Source organism: Planococcus citri, chromosome 3 (assembly GCF_950023065.1).
Source record: "Planococcus citri chromosome 3, ihPlaCitr1.1, whole genome shotgun sequence".
NCBI lineage: Eukaryota > Metazoa > Arthropoda > Insecta > Hemiptera > Pseudococcidae > Planococcus > Planococcus citri.
Genome location: NC_088679.1, coordinates 69,840,467 through 69,857,235, shown reverse-complemented (window position 1 = coordinate 69,857,235; position 16,769 = coordinate 69,840,467). Strand labels below are relative to the sequence as shown.

The following is a 16,769-nucleotide window of genomic DNA, read 5'->3' as shown; positions in this document are numbered from 1 at the left end:
GTGTAGATCACGAATCTGATAATATTTTTTTCGTAGGGGTGAATGGTGGGGGAGGGGGATGAAGGGGGTATAAAAAGTGAAAATTCAAAATTTGACTATAATGATGTGTGATATGTCGAAATGTATGTTTTTGAGGTCGCAGAATACGAATTTGACATTATTTTTTCGTAGGGATGATTAGTGGGGGGATGAAGGGGGTGAAAAATTCAAAATTTGACCATAATAATGTGTGATATGTCGAAATGTATGTTTTTGAGGGCGTAGATCACGAATATGACAATATTTTTTTCGTAGGGGTAAATGGTGGGGAATGAAGGGGGTGAAAACGATAAAAAATTCAAAATTTGACCATAACGATGTGTGATATGTCAAAATGTACGTTTTCGAAGGTGAAGGAAGGGTGAAGGGTGGGGGATGAAGAAATTTATGTTGGGGAGTCGTCAAAGTCCCAGTAAGAAAAAATTTGTAACATTTAAACAATAGTCACCATGATTTTTCACTACAATTGACTATGGAGGTCGTTGGGTCACTTTTGGTCAAAAATGGCAATTGACATCTTGAAATACACTATCTCAAGTATTACCAGCCACTGGAATTTCTCGTGCATCTACGTGCGAAAATTTTTTTCTATTCCAATTTATGCAGCCAAGTAGGCAAAAAACGGAGTTTTAAGGTGAATTTTATCTCTATAATCACTTTATAAAAACTAAAATCCAGTAAATTGATGAAAAGAACTTACTTTCATTTGAATTATTCATACTTGGTACATTTTGACATATCACACATCATTATAGTCAAATTTTGACTTTTTCACCGTTTTTACCCCCTTCATCCCCCACCTTTCACCCCTATGAAAAAAATATTGTCAGATTCGTCATCTACACCCTCAAAAACATAAATTTCGACATATCAAACATCATTATTGTCAAATTTTGAATTTTTCACCCTCCTTCACCTCCTCACCCCTCGCCCGTACAAAAAAAATTGTCAAATTAGTATTCTGCGACCCCAAGGAAGGATATTATTGTACCATTGTTTTAGAATTCATTGTAAGTTTTTGAATTACAGGCGTTTTGAGGGTGCTCACAGCCCATTGTGCGTATCCTCCCACCATGAAAAAACTTTATTTTTACTTACTCAAGTTCTCAAAACACGAATTTTTGAGTTGACAGCTTTTGACCTAGCTACATTTGGAATTGTTTTTCTTTTTCCAATTCTGACTTCTTTTTAAATCATCATTCAAATTTTGAAGCAAAAATAGCTAACTTTCTTCATTTATCACACAAGAATTAAGAAAACGATCGTTTTCATACCCCTCAATATGCTAATTTACGAAAGCTTTTGTCTTCTCTTCACTTGGGCCCCTTTGATTTTATTTTTAAATTTTGAATTTTTGAATTTAAAACAAAAAGAAAGAAATCATTCGAAAACTGTTGCTTTGTTTCTCAGAATGCTGATTTCCGTCAAGAGTTTTCGCCCTCGCTTAGCCAGGGTCCAGTTTGTTTCGCTTTTCCATAGTTGAAAAATTTCAAAATTGGAAAAAAAAAATGTAAAAACGACTAACTACCTTCAATGATTTTTTAGTATCCTGCTCGAAATTTTCAAAAATCTGCATAATTTTTTCCAAGTTTGGTGAAAATACTTGCAATGGAACGTTTCAAGTCATTGCCAGTTGGTACCAATTTTGCCCTCTTTTCACCATAGCATGAGTATTCATAAAATAACTTCCAATGAAGGCCTGTGAAGTTTTGAATTATTTCCCAAAAATGTTGACAAATACCCAAAAATTCATTTTTTTTTCAATCATTCTGGAAGTTGACATTTATCATGCGAGAACGCTGATTCTAAGAGTTGTAGCAGGTTAGGTAATTGAACATTTCAGAATTTTGAGCCTTTCTTCAGAAAAATTTGGACACTCAAAACTATAACATTGTTGTCCTGTCTTATTGAACCCAATATAAACGACAAATGGGTTTTCAATGTTTTTCAAATAATTCTCTTTACACATAGGCATATACCATACCGCATTGTAATTTCATAATATGATACGAACCAGAAAAATTGTTTTGTTACTTTTTTTCACTTGTATTGAAGAACAAAATATTTACCTATTTGAAAATACTTTTTTTTGTTTTGTTTTTTCGTTTTTTGTTTTATTTTTGTTTGTTATCTTTTCTTTTCCTACCATTTTCATGAGGTGTTGACGTTGTCCATATGTGCGTTATTCTCTCAGTCTCACTGTCTCAGATCAGAAATCTAAATAACTTTTTGGCCAAGTTGAAAAATTACAAATTTTGAAAAAATTGTCTGATGCGGCTCAAATTTGGCAAAGAGGTAGTGAAGGGAGAAGACTGAAATGACATCCTAATTTTTTTCAGCCCCCGACGAAATTTTTTGTGCCTTAAAATCCAAATTTTGGGTACAGCCCCACCTTTTGGTGCCTGAATGGTCCGAGCATCCGTAAAAAAATGAGCGTATTTTTGGGTGATCTGGAGGCCGTTTATTGATATTTAAAATTTTTCTTCAATTTTTCGAGAAAATTGATTTCAGGTGGGCCTGTGTGAGAATATTCTTACTTTATGCCTGTTATCGTAATATAATAAATCACTACTTCAAAGGGGAGAACTAAGAAATACTCCGAGGAGAATAACTTACCTGGCTAGCTCAGCAGGATGGCGTTATAAGAATAGACCACAAGTTGTGGATTAAATCGACACATTTGTATACACAAAAGGCATTTAATCCGATTAAACAGTGTCCCATTGGACGATTAACACAAAATAAGAACAGATTAACATAATTCAAACAAGATTATCACCATGATTAACACGATTCACAGATTACAACGTATGTTGGTCTGAGAATTAATATATCAGTGCATCCGAGCACTTCTTTAACACGGAAGTCCATCTCTCCGGCCGAAAGAAACAGAACTACGCCGTTCCACACTCTCGTAGCTGCGTCTAGGGTGCAGCTCCGAGTAGGACAACGCAGTGTTACCATAGGGAGTAATACATAATAGTACACACAGGCAGGTTAGGCATATGAGGATATAACACCTGTACTTTGATTTTTGATATACCTCACTGGCAATAATTTTTTAATTGAACCCCTCCTCCCATAAAGACGTCCTCGAGGGGTTTCAAGTGGGTCGGACACCTATTTGGGTCACAGGATCGTAACCATGCACCGCCTACAAAAACGTACATTTTCTGATATGAAGATAGATTTCAAACAAGACTCGAGACTTCAAGATTTGAATACCCCCCCCCCCTCCCCGGCACAAACACATTTAAATACCCAAATTTGGGTAAGAGAGTTTCATATTACAAGAGAGATATGAAAATACTAAGTACCTATATAAATAGAGAACTGCCAATGAAGCACAATATTTAATTTACTTATTGTTGTGCTTCCTCATCCTTTTTAGTTTTATTTTTTATTGAAGGCAATTCGCCTCCAGCTCCAGCTCCGGCTCCGGAGATTTTTTTGTGAGTGCCTCCGCTCCAGAATCCAGAAATTTGTGGCTCCACTAGAAAAATTTTAAGTAGCTCTTTACTACAATACAACATGACAAGTACCGGTGTCGTTGAAGTTGCCGCTAAATGATTCAAACAACACAAATTGTTATTATAGTCCAGTCAAATTAGCTCATATTTTTCTGCTACTGGGGGGGGGGGGGGTTAATTGGTCAGCCCTTGCATCCAATGGAGGCAGTTGAATGTGCGAGTGTAGCAGAAAATCTGACGTCATATTCGTGCTCAGCAGTATCAAATCGTAAGAAAACTACACGAAAATCATCAAAGTAAATTTATTTTAAAAATCTTAGAAATTGAGGGGTGAGACTGAGGGGTCCGGAGGGGCTGTGTAGGTGTAAAACAAAATCTGACGTCAAATTCGTGCTCAGCGGTATCGAATCATATGAAAACGACACCAATGTCATAAAAAAAAACTTTATTTCGAAAATCGTGATAATTGAGGGGGCTGAGGGGCTCTGGAGAAGGGTAGGTGAGTGTAGCAGAAAATCTGAGGTCATATTCGTGCTCAGCGGTATCGAATCATAAGAAAACGACACCCTACTCATTGATATTCATGTTTCTCAAAATTTCAAAATCACCCCCACCCCCCTAAGACACATTTTTTCAACTTTTCAGCACGGCGCACCAAAGCAAAAATTTTGAAAGAACTACATGATTTTTGGGGGTCGAAAATACATCCAAAAAACGTGTTTTTAAAATTGTACCTCGCAATCTTGATTGTTAATAGGCATAAAAAAACGAAAAAAACACCGTTTTGAGGGGTAAATGTAAATATGAGGGGAGGGGGTTGAAAATTTTTGTGGGAGTACCTACTAAGGATATACATAACTCCCAGAAAAATTTTCAAAATCAGTTAAAATGGGACTGAGAAAATAAAGTGTTATTGAAATTTCAGAAAAGGGGGGTCACCAAAAAGGGGAGGGGATGTGAATCTGAAATTTCCCACGCGTAAGTTCCTCCATCGTACCCACCTTCCATGCTGATAACAACTCGAACACTATCGGGGACCATTTCACCCCTCTTAGGCGCCTATAGCCTTTATGTATTTTTCAGGAAACCCCCCTTTTTTGAATGGTTCCAGCCCCGCCCCCCTTGGGGGTAGAAGGACAATTGATACATCACTAGATCGGAAATTTGACGTAGAACGCAAAAATAAGATTATTTTCGACGCAAAATCAACTGCTCGCGAGAAAATCGCGAAAAACGGTGCTGGGGGGCACAAATGTGGGTCTGGGGGGGAGAAGCTCCAGGCGGATTTAGGGTGGGTTTTAGTATGTCATTTAGGACACCATCCTGAGCATTTTGGTGCAAAAAAAATTTTCCCCCCAACTTATTCCAGGTGAAATTCCTATTTGACTGTATTATTAATATTTCAAAAAGAATTTTCTCCATGGCATATTGGTTGCAACACTGACATTATACCGTGGGTCAAATGTCGCATGGGTCAAATGTCATTTTATTTTTATATTTTATTGTGGGTCTAATGTCGCATGGGTCAAATGCAGGGATGGAAGAGCCTTGAATTCAGGGCTCCCGCTCTTGGCTCTGGCTCAGCTCCCCGCAAGTTTCAGCTCTGGCTCGCTCTTGGCTCTTGGCACTTTTTCTTTACATGAGCTCTTTGGCTCCTTGCTCGCTCCTCAATTCTTTCCGACTCCGCTCTTTGACTCTCGACTCCCTCTTCCAATTTCTCGGCTCCCACTCCAGCTCTGGCTCTGGCTCTTGGCTCTTTAAATTAGAGTTCAAAATTCGTGAAAAACGATGAAAAAAATGAAAATACACTGCATTTATTTTCATTTCATTTCTCAATGAGGAAAAAAACTTAGAAATTCTTCATTTTCTTCACAAATGTGAGTTAAAAGTTGAATTTTTGATAAAATTGTGCGCATTTTTCAACTTTTTTCTCTACTTTTAGGGAGCCAAAGAGCCTGAAAAATTTTGTGGGCTCCCACTCGGCTCTGGCTCTTTCCAGGTTAAAGACTCCTTATGATGATGGCTCTCTTGAGTAAAATAAGGAGCTCTTTTGCAAGAGAGCTCGTGATGTTTTTCTGCACTTTCATTTATTTGGCTCTTGGCTCTGGCTCTAGCTCCTCAAAAAATCCGGCTCTTTCAGACTCTGGCTCCGGCTCGCTCCCGGCTCTTCCATCCCTGGTCAAATGTCCTACTTCGTTTCAAATTGTGGGCGAAATGTCCCATGGGTCAAATGTCTCTATTTTACATTTCTGTGGGTCAAATGTCCTATGGGTGAAATGTCGATTTATTTTTATATTTTACTGTGGGTCTAATGTCGCATGGGTGAAATGTCTCATTGGTATTTTGTAAACATGGATAAAAACATGGGTCAAATGTCGCATGGGTCAAATGTCGTTTTTCAAAAATGGCGGATTGCTGAAATCGTGGGTCAAATGTCGCATGGGTCAAATGCACAGGGGTCAAATGTCCCACTGCCCAAAAGCTTTGCTACATTGATTGCAAGTCTATGAAAGTAGAGAACAATTAGCAAATATTCAAAAAATAAATACACATACTACGATCTGATATGTAAGAAAAAATGATACTCACAAAATTACGTTCTTTCTAGTGTGTACAAAGGATATGCCGGCGGAGGTGATAGCGAGTGGTAAAGGAGCGTCCACATTTTGGTCGGTCACACACCTAATGAGTAAAAAAAAATATGGAAGTAGGTAATGATGATATATTGATATTATACCAATAACAAACACTGAAAAAACTTACATAATCACGTTCATTTTTGTGAACTGTTTTGATATGACGAAGTAAGGAATCTTTACGTGTAAATGAGCTACTACAATCTGACCAGGAACACGCCTACATAAGAAAAGTGAATACGTTACAATCAATTCAACATGTACATAATTAACGAATAAAACAAATAAATACGACTTACTAATTTATGTGTTGATGGTGACATTCTAATCTGAATTCTAAAATAAAACGATCTAATGAGACCGGCATAACGAACAGTACACAGACACACCGTGCTGATAACACGACGACGACGAAAACCGAAAAAAACGACTAAGTCCAGAAAAAAAAATTCCGCCCCAGCCTGCTATACATAACAAAACAGACGCTCGTGGTTTATTCGGGGGAAAGACGTTGAACAAAGCTGTCAATCCGGATGAAGCTGTAGCCTACGGTGCCGCCGTTCAAGCTGCCATACTTAACGGCGACAAATCGAATATCGTGCGGGATTTAGTGTTGATAGACGTTACGCCATTGTCATTAGGTATTGGTTCTGGAAGATACTTTGATCACATGAGTGTGGTCATTAAACGTAATACACCCATCCCAGCCAGAATAACGGATGTTTTCTACGCGCTAGACGATTATCAAACTGAAATACGTTTCCCAGTTTACGAAGGCGAGTATCCTGAAACGATGTATAACCATTTACTTGGCGAATTCATACTTGAGGGTATCCCTTGCGCACCTGCTGGTGAAGTGCAAGTCGATGTGACTTTTGAAATCGATTCCGACGGTATTTTAAACGTAACCGCTGTCGAAAGATCAACCGGTAATTTCAATCAAATTAGCATTAGGCGGGATGACGGTCATCTTACTCAGGAGGCAATTGACTATATGGTTCAAGACGCTGAAAGATGCCTGGAGACCATGATGCTGTGAAAGGCAGACGTTGGATTTTAATTTTTGCGTATCATATTTCGATAAGTACTTAGTTCAATTATGACAAATGTTTATCTTGATTTCATTTTTTTAGGTTTGTCAACTAGATTTTAAAAATCATCATATTAATGTACAATTACGGATTAGTTTAATATTTTCTTTTTTTTTAGTTAAAGCTTTTTGATAAGACTAAGAGTCATCACGAAATTCATTATGAACAAAAAATATATCATTTTATATTCTTTTACTCAATCCATGTTTTGATATTTCTCCAAGTATAGGTATGCCTAATTTTTGCGTGTGCAGTTGCCTATAGTACATACATACATTGATAATGATAGGTATAGAAATGAAAATAATATACATTATTATAGGTAGTTAGGTATAGGTATTAGGTACCTATGTACCTTACGTAAATTCGGGATATCAGCTGTGCAGTGTTTTGTGGAATAACTTGGCAAGCTGACAGACTTGTAAATTTCCGTAAAAGAGAAATTATTTGAATTCTTTTTTTCTCAAATGTAGGTACCGCGTATCTATGTTGCAAAGAGACCGAGATGAAAACCTCCCAGTCACTATGCATTAGTGACTGCTGACTGATTTTTTCATTTTTTTTTTTTTTTTTTTTTGCATACTACGAGTAGGATAGCACAAAACACAAATTTCAACTGTTCAATCGAAAATTTGGAGGTTTTGCCGGGTTTCGAATTTTCAAAATGTCTGCAGCCTAAAAATAACATGAACACGAAGAAATCAAAGGGTATTACATTTTATTTTTGTCATTTTTACCGTGCTCTTTAGAGTACAATCCATTGACGAAAAAGTGCACTGGAAGTTGATTTTGCTTTTCTTTTTTGAAAATGATAGCTGCAAATATCTAGGTGACGATATTGATGTTCAAGACAGATAGTGCGACCAATGTTTGCCGAATACCAATGGTACATACAGGATGAATCCGGAGTCGTCTGGTTAAATTCAAATGTAGATAGTACTCGAGGAGACGAACAAAAAACGTTATTATGATAAGTTGCCTATCTTGTAAAATGAATGTGCTACGTGCTCCGCAAAACCGGAAATTTACCTATTTTGAAAAATTCATCAAAAATAAGAAAATGTTTGAATCATTCAAATGATGCCCCTAACCCATAATATTCGAGTGGACGAACAAAACATGTTATTATGACCAATTGCCTATCTTCAAAATTGAAGGGGTAAACCTGATTCAAAACTTCCAAATTTTGAATGCCCCAAATTTGAATTTTGAAATTGTGCTTGCCCCTTCAATTTTTAAGATAGGCAATTGGTCATGATAACATTTTTTGTTCATCCACTCAAGTACTTTGGGTTAGGGGCACGATTTGAATAATACAAACATTTTCTTACTGTCTGCAAATTGAAGAAATTACCCCATTTTTGAACTAAAATTTACCTATTTTGAAAAATTCTTTTAAAATAAGATGTTTGAATCATTTTATTGATGCCCCTCTGAGAACCAAATTTTCAGCTGCCGATGAAGTTGACTTTTAGATTTTCGGAGAATTTTTGAAAATGATGGAAATGTCCCATTGGCGTAGATTGCAGATATTAATTTTCGACAAAACGAGCAAACAATGCAACAGAGATGAAAACCTGAAACTCGGTTTATATGTATGCTGAAGTCAATCTATACCGAATCGATTGTTGCCATTTTTCAACTGATCAGATTGGAGCCTCCTGCGAAATTTGACTTTTCTCCAATAATTTCAAATTGTTCTAGAAAGTGATGCAATCAACTTCGGTAGCTGAAAATTTAACCTTATCATAAGTTCGACATCCTGAGTGGATAAGTGCCGGCGAATTTCAAATCCAAGGTGACAGTTTTGAAAAGTGTATTTTTTTACAAGTTGAAAAATCACAAATTGAAAAAAAAACAACATCGTCAATTTTTGCAAACGAGTTACTCAAAACTTCGTCTACCTTTTAAAGGCAAATTCCCCGAATTGATTTCCACCATTTTTCAGTCGATCTGGAGCTTTCAACAAAATCTCAAATTGTGAAAAATTCTAGAATCGTCAATTTTTGCAAAAAAAAATTGCTTGAAACTTTGCCAAAAATGGTACCAATTCATTCGGGGAATCGACTTTAGGGGAAAGGGATGCCAAATGTTGAGCACTTTGTTGCAGAAATTGACGATTTTGGAATTTTTTGAAATTTGAGACTTCTCAACTACCTAGTAGGTACCTACAGTCCTACAAAAATCCGTTTTTCATGGATAGCATTTTAATTTAACCAATGATATTAATTTTTGTTTTTTAAAAAATTCCCAAAAAGTCAGTAATTTATCCACTTTTTAGATTTTTTCATTTTTAAATAAAAGGACTAACTACTTTAGAAAAACCAAGCAGTAGGTCGTGCCCAGGCATGCATACTCGCGGAACAACCTGCAGCAGTTACGCCTATGAAAATTAATGCACTTTAAATTGCACTTGAAATTCTGAATTATAAAATTGCACTTTTTCCACGCTCGTTTTTGTTGCATCATGCATGCGGCAAACTTTTGCTGAAGGCTCCAGATTGACTGAAAAAATGGTGCTAATCGATTCGGCTCGGAAAGTTCATTTCTACCTATGTCTGCTCTTTTTGTAGAAAATTTTGGTTTTGAGGTCTGGGCGTTCTAGGTAACATTTTCTTTCAGTGAACCAAATTTCAACTCGATCGGTGCCGACCTGCCGACGACGGATTGTAAAGGTTCCTTTATATGAGGAATTCATCAAACTCACTTTTACAGACTTTTGAACCTCTAATTAAACTTGTAAAATAAATACAGGGTGTTAAATGAATTGTGGGCAATAATTTCACAATAGATGCAACTCGAGTAGACGAACAAAAAACGTTATTAAGTATGATACGCTGCCTATCTTGTAAAATGAAGGCGCTACGTCCTTCACAAAACTGAAAATTTACGAATTTTGAAAAATTCATAAAAAATAAGAAAACGTTTGAATCATTTAAGTGATGCCCCTAACCCATAGTACTCGAGTGGGCGAACAAAAAACGTTATTATGACCAATTGCCTATCTTCAAAATTGAAGGGGCAAACCTGATTCAAAATTTCCAAATTTTGAGTGCCCCAAATTTGAATTTTGAAAGTGTGCTGGACCCTTCAATTTCGAAGATAGGCAATTGGTCATAATAACTTGTTTTGTTCATCCACTCATGTACTATGGGTTAGGGGCATCATTTAAATAATACAAACATTTTTTTACTGTCTGCAAATTGATGAAATTATCCCAATTTAGGACTAAAGTTTACCAATTTTGAAAAATTCATCAAAAATAAGAAGATGTTTGAATCATTCAAATGATGTCTCTAACCCATAGTACTCGAGTGGGCGAACAAAAAAAGTTATTATGACCAATTGCCTATCTTCAAAATTGAAGGGGCCAGCACAATTTCAAAATTCAAATTTGGGGCACTCAAAATTTGGAAAATTTGAATCAGGTTTGCCCCTTTAATTTTGAAGATAGGCAATTGGTCATAATAACTGTTTTTGTTCGTCCACTCGAGTACTATGGGTTAGGGGCATTACTTAAATGATTCAAACGTTTTCTTATTTTTGATGAATTTTCCAAAATTAGTAAATTTCTAGTTTTGCTGAGCACGTAGCGCCTTCATTTTACAAGATAGGCAACTTATCATAATAACGTTTTTTGTTCGTCTACTCGAGTTGCATCTATTGTGAAATTATTGCCCACGATTTATTTAACACCCTGTATAATAATGACATGTCTTATAAATTCTAATGATGAGGAAAAAAAAACACGATTGAAAAGTGATGACAGTGAATAATATCAGACAATTCTGAATTTGATAGACAATAGATAATGGACTGTTCGTGTATGTAGGTATATGTAAGTAGTTACATAAATTTTCTTGGAATAGGAGCTCACTATCCAGACATCTAAACAGCTGACAGCACACATTTTTTACAGAATTGCTCTATCTCTAGCTATTAGTAACTTAAATTGAAAATCCACAGTAGGCGTATGTGCTTCGAAGAGTATTGATGTGTTGTTAGATGCAATGAGATGACTTGATAGTTGATGCTATAACGTCCGGACTAATTGATAAGTACATACCTAATTTTAAAATCACATATTCTTATCAACTCGCGATTATTTCACAAGTGGTTCGGCATTTCTCTTCGAGTGTTGTGTAATTTCTAAAAATTATTTTTACACATTTTTATTCCTTTATTGGTGGAATTGACTATAAATCGAAATTTTGAGATCTTCGGACTCTCTTGTGAAACCCCAAGTTTTGAGATTGGGCAGTTACCTAAGGGTCCTCTTTTTTTTGAAAAAAATCACTAATCCGGTCAAATCGATTACTGTTCCGTTGCGAGTCAGCATTCAGCGACCATGAACACAAATGATAAGCCTTTTCTGCGAATCGTGTGTATTTTTGTTATTTAATTCGTGATTGATAGTTGATACGAATTCTAATTTGGTTCAACATCGTATTTTTTTTTGTTTTTTTTTTTTTTAAAAAAAAGGGTTTATTTTGAATAATATTTACATCTTATAATTACTTATCCCTGCGGTGAGGGGGCGGGGCCTAAGCCCCGCCCCTTCCGCAGAGATAATACCAGTACAATCTTAAGTTTAAGGGGAGGGTGATGTATATTCTAATACTAAATTACAAACTTAATACTAAAATTTAGCTATAAAAACTATGTACAACTTAAACTAAGCCAAGATTAGGAGTGTTTCAATTTTGCTTAAAACTAGGAGGGGGAGGGGACGGTTCGGCCACCCAGTGGTCCTGGAGCCGCAGTGAGTGGGGGGCCCCAGTTTTGGTTGGGACTGCTGACCCACCCCCCCAGCACCAGGCCAAAGGCCCGGAGCTCCTAGGCAGTATCCCAGAATCGCTCCCACCACTTCGGGGTTGAGGGAGTGGTCACCCTAGGATGTAGCCCATTCCCCCCTTCCGCGGATTTGGAGCGACCCCCGACCCGTCTCCCATTTTGGGGTAGGCCTAGGAGGTCTCCGGGCACCACTGTACCCTTAACTACCTCAGAAAGAGATCTCCTAGAGTAGGATTGTCCAAAAGGATATTATTTCTTATGTGTGAAAGTGGGAACACTCGGTCCCACCTTACATAGTGGATAACGTTGGAGTAATTTTGAATGCTGAGAATGGACACATACCATAGGTTTCTTCCATCCTTCAGCTTAGGGTAGTGCTACAATAATATACATACATTGTACTATATAGATTAAATTAAATTAAATAAGATATATTTGGGGAGAATATTTACTTTATTACATTGTTATATAATCTATTTACAAGTGCTATCAATTCGTTTTAGAGCGGGTGTTAGGGGAGGTCCAGTTACATACCTTGATGTTGATAGGTATCTCCCTGAACTCTCTTACGATGATTGGCCGTACCTGGCCCCAGTCAAGCTGGTCCAGCCCACATCCAATCCGTGGGATAGCGAGTTTTTTTATTTTTCTTCTGGTACATTCCCTGGCAAGATTTTGGATGCCAAGGGAGAAGTCCTTATATGTTGGTTTGTCGTAGTAATGGATTTTTGTGACGACACAGAATATTATATAATGTCCCTGGCTCACTGTTCCTTCGACTTTCCGCTTTAGAGTTGCCACTTCCCCCACATTGTGTGGTTGGGTCAGTAGCATCTCTCTGCCTCCAAAGTGGCGGACAAAGTCCCTCGCTATCCCAGCGGACATTCTGAGGTCTTGGCTGACACAGTGTGCCAGTGCAAAGGAGGGTCCCTGAAGAAATATGTCTTCGTTGGCTTCCTCCAGCGTGAGTAGGCCGTTGGACTCAACTGCTGTTGTTCAACATCGTATAGGTACTTATTTCTGGCTGAAGTATTCAAAGTGTTTACGTGGCAGCAAAAACGATTGGTAAGTATGTTTTATTTTCATTTTTTCAACAAGATAGGTATTACACCAAAATCAGTTTTTCGAGAAACAAATGGAGCAACGCCGTCCCTTTTCTGCACCAGCATCATGACGTCACTTGAAAGAAGATTCCACCGTAATTTTATGATTGGTGTACTTGAGTGTTTTCAAATTTTATGCCATAACGATTTTTGTTTTTATTTTCGGATTTTGAACGTACGTCAACTTTACATTGAAATTACTCGATATTTTCAGCGAGCATTTACTTAGGAGTTAGGTGTTTCAAAAACTAAAATATTTTAGAATTTTATGCTCTTCCAATAAATTTGGGTTCTAATTCGAAGCTCTAGCTTTTATCGTTCACACGTAAAGAAGTAGGTAATTGAAGTAAAAATTAGACTTTGAGTTAAAATTAAATTCGGTAGGTAGGTACGCGAAATTTTTAGTAAGAACAAACCGTGTTGATTTTTGTGAATTACCTATCTACAGGTAGATGTACAATTTCTGCTCAAGTGTGTATCCATATTCGCTCACCTAATTCGTGACAATTTTCTTTAGATGTCCAACGAACAAAAAGTATTAATTTTCGATCTCGGTGGCGGAACTATCGATGTCTCCATCTTGACCATTGATAACGGCGTTTTCCAAGTAATCTCAACTTTCGGCGATACTCACTTGGGTGGCGAAGATTTTGATGACAGATTGTTCTATCACTTTCTTCAAGAATTCATACGTGATCACCATGACGATCTCTTCAATGACAAAAAAGCACGCCGTCGATTAAAAGTCGAGTGTGAAAAAGCGAAAAGAATTTTAACATCTGCTACAATTGCCAGAATTGACATCGATTCTCTGAAAAATGGTATCGACTTTCACAGTTCGATTACTCGCGTTCGTTTTGAAGAGTTAAATGCTGACTTCTTTCAAAAAATAATGGAATGTGTCGAAAACGCGATCCAAAATGTTGGAAATCGAATCGACAAAACTCAAATTGATCATGTTGTTTTAGTGGGAGGCTCGTCTCGTGATCCCAAAATACAGAAAATGTTGCGAGATATCTTCGACGGAAAGGAATTGAACAAATCCATCAATCCGGATGAAGCGGTAGCATACGGAGCTACCGCGCTAGCAGCCATACTGAACGGCGTGGAGGAGGTGCGAGACGTGGTGCTATTTGACGTTACACCCTTGTCTTTAGGCCTTGCTGTTAAAAACAGAAATGGGCCTGATCTTAAGATGTGTAAAGTAATTAAACGTAATACTTTAATTCCTGCCAAACTAACAAAGCCTTTTTTCACATCATATGATAATCAAACCAAAGCAAGTATCGACGTATATGAAGGCGAATACGATTTTACGAAAGATAATCATTTGCTTGGTAAATTTACTCTTTCCGGTATCCCTCCTGCACCTGCCGGCGTTGCTGAAATCGATGTCACATTGGAAATCGATGTTAACGGTATCTTAAACGTGACCGCTGTCGAAAAATCAACAAGCAACTCCCGACAAATTACCATCTCGTATGATCGCGGTCGTCTCAGTAAGGATGAAATAGAACGTATGATAAAAGATGCCGAAGAATGTCGAGTCTTGAAAAAAAAACGGAAGGCTGCATTACTCGCCAAGAATTCTTTAGAATCGTACTGTGTCGATGTCAAGAGCATCGTGGAAGATCCGGAATTGAAAAATAAAATCGACGAATCCGATAAAAACATCATTTTGAAGAAATGCGAGGAAACCATTGTCTGGTTGGAGGATTCTGACCGGACTCTTGAAACAAGAGTGTATGAACTTAAGCACGAAGAATTGAAAACCGTATTTGACGTGATCATTTCGATAGCTAACTATTCTGGTAAAAAAGAAGACAAATATTACGAAATATTAAACGTTGAAAAAAATGCTTCTTTGAACGATATCGAAAGAGCTTTCAGGTAAATAGATCTAACGCGTTCTTTTTTATATTTTGTGAATTTTTTGCTTTTGTTTCTTTGCGAAAATTGAGTTGAATAGTTTGTGATTTCTACATATAATAAGTACGTTTTACGATATATTTTTTAAATTGAATTTACAGGAAAGTGAGTTTTAAATATCATCCCGACAAATGCCAAGTAGACCAGGAAGTTGGAAATATGTTTTGGCTGACTCTTACAAAAGCGAGAAAATCTCTTATTGATCTTGGTAAGTACAAGTACGAGACTTAAGTATGCATGTGTATGAAGAAAGAGTGCAATGAAAAATTTGCCAATTCATTCTTATATCTGTTTTGATTTTATTGCAGCGAATCAGAGGTTAAATCAATCGTAAATATCTGTGATGAACGGATATTGTTTCAAAATAGGTATACTTGCATACCCATTGCCTATCTAAGTACGTAGATATGTTACGTATAGCTTCCTTACTCTACGTCTATGTATTGTTTTATATTATTTCTGCTTGTGCCAATTTCTATTTAGGCTAATAAAAAGTAGTCGTAATGAATGAAAAATTTATTTACCAAAATTATTCATGTACGTATGTACGGTATTGGTAGATCTGACGTTATAGCAATTCACATCCTCTCCTTTCTCTAAAGCAAAGATGCTTTTTTTTCTTCAAAAATATAGATGAAACAAATTGAAAACAAACCGTCACAATAAAAATAATAAGTAAATCATTTTTACTATCATTTTCTTTCTACATAAATAGAAATGAAATACAAATTGGAGGCAAATTAATTATTTCAAACTAAAGAACAACAGCCATCGTTCATGAAATGAAATTTTACAGGATGCTAAAATAACGTGGTGAAATGAGATCACATTTGGAATGTTGAACATTTAGATATAGATATGGATGATGTTAATTTTTCTCCAAATTCGTTATTACCTATAATAATCAAAAAATGCTACAAAAAATTAAATTTTGAAAATCAAAAGCTAATACAGAAGAAACAATGAAAATTAAATTAAATTTCAAAAGTATTTGTACCTACTTGTAGATAATAATTTCATCGTTGATGATGACATTGTTCTCGTGAAATAATTTACTTTTAGGAAATTGAATATTTTTTTTTCTCCATTTAAAACTACTTATATGTGAGTAATTGTTCTTTAAACATACCCCTCAAATAGAGTGCAACATATTTTTGAAGAAGATATGTAGGTATCTAGGTACTTTTTTTTAATTCAACGAAAGAAATTAAAAAAATAATCAAATTGAAGTACATATTTGAAAATGATGAATTCAGCGATAGACACTCATTCTTTTTTCTTTTTTCAATTGAAAAAAAAAAAATAAATAACGCTTAGGTACATAATTAATTGAATAATTACTCACCATGTAGTATCGCACCTATTATTACTTTGTATACCAACGTTAATATGAACTTTTGAAGCATTTTTTTGAAGAAATGAATGAAGCTTCAAAAAAATCTCAATTCAACGAAATAAATAAATATTTCACGGGCGGAAATTTTATTCAAAATAGGGTATACCCCAGGGTTGTACAAAAACGTGTTTTTTTTTTAAACAAATTGTTTTAAAACTATGTGAAAATGTGTTTTAACTTTTAAATACCTACAAATTCATTTATTTTTGGGTTCACCAGACATCAATTTTTAAGATGTGACGTCATAAAATAGGTATAAAGCTCAAGAAATATTGAAAAACTGAAATCAAAACACAAAATTTGTCTCTAAA

At 36.2% G+C, this 16,769-nt stretch overlaps 2 protein-coding genes and 1 long non-coding RNA gene across 3 annotated transcripts; 2 read left to right on the top strand and 1 right to left on the bottom strand.

The window, feature by feature from the left end:
* Positions 1-5,984: 5,984 nt before the first annotated feature.
* On the bottom strand, positions 5,985-6,438 carry LOC135838664 (uncharacterized). The gene is made up of 3 exons (XR_010557459.1): positions 6,273-6,438; positions 6,099-6,191; positions 5,985-6,013 (listed from the first exon to the last, which is right to left on the bottom strand). It is a non-coding gene; the product is annotated as an uncharacterized LOC135838664 (long non-coding RNA).
* A 61-nt stretch (positions 6,439-6,499) lies between these two features.
* LOC135840651 (heat shock 70 kDa protein-like) lies at positions 6,500-7,184 on the top strand. Its single transcript, XM_065357276.1, has 2 exons — positions 6,500-6,508; positions 6,606-7,184. Exons 1-2 carry the CDS (start codon positions 6,500-6,502, stop codon positions 7,182-7,184), a joined length of 588 nt encoding a protein of 195 aa, XP_065213348.1.
* Positions 7,185-13,882: 6,698 nt separating this feature from the next.
* Positions 13,883-15,601, top strand: LOC135838662 (endoplasmic reticulum chaperone BiP-like). Its single transcript, XM_065354390.1, has 3 exons — positions 13,883-15,023; positions 15,164-15,270; positions 15,371-15,601. Exons 1-3 carry the CDS (start codon positions 14,026-14,028, stop codon positions 15,394-15,396), a joined length of 1,131 nt encoding a protein of 376 aa, XP_065210462.1. The 5' UTR covers positions 13,883-14,025; the 3' UTR covers positions 15,397-15,601.
* Positions 15,602-16,769: the final 1,168 nt, after the last annotated feature.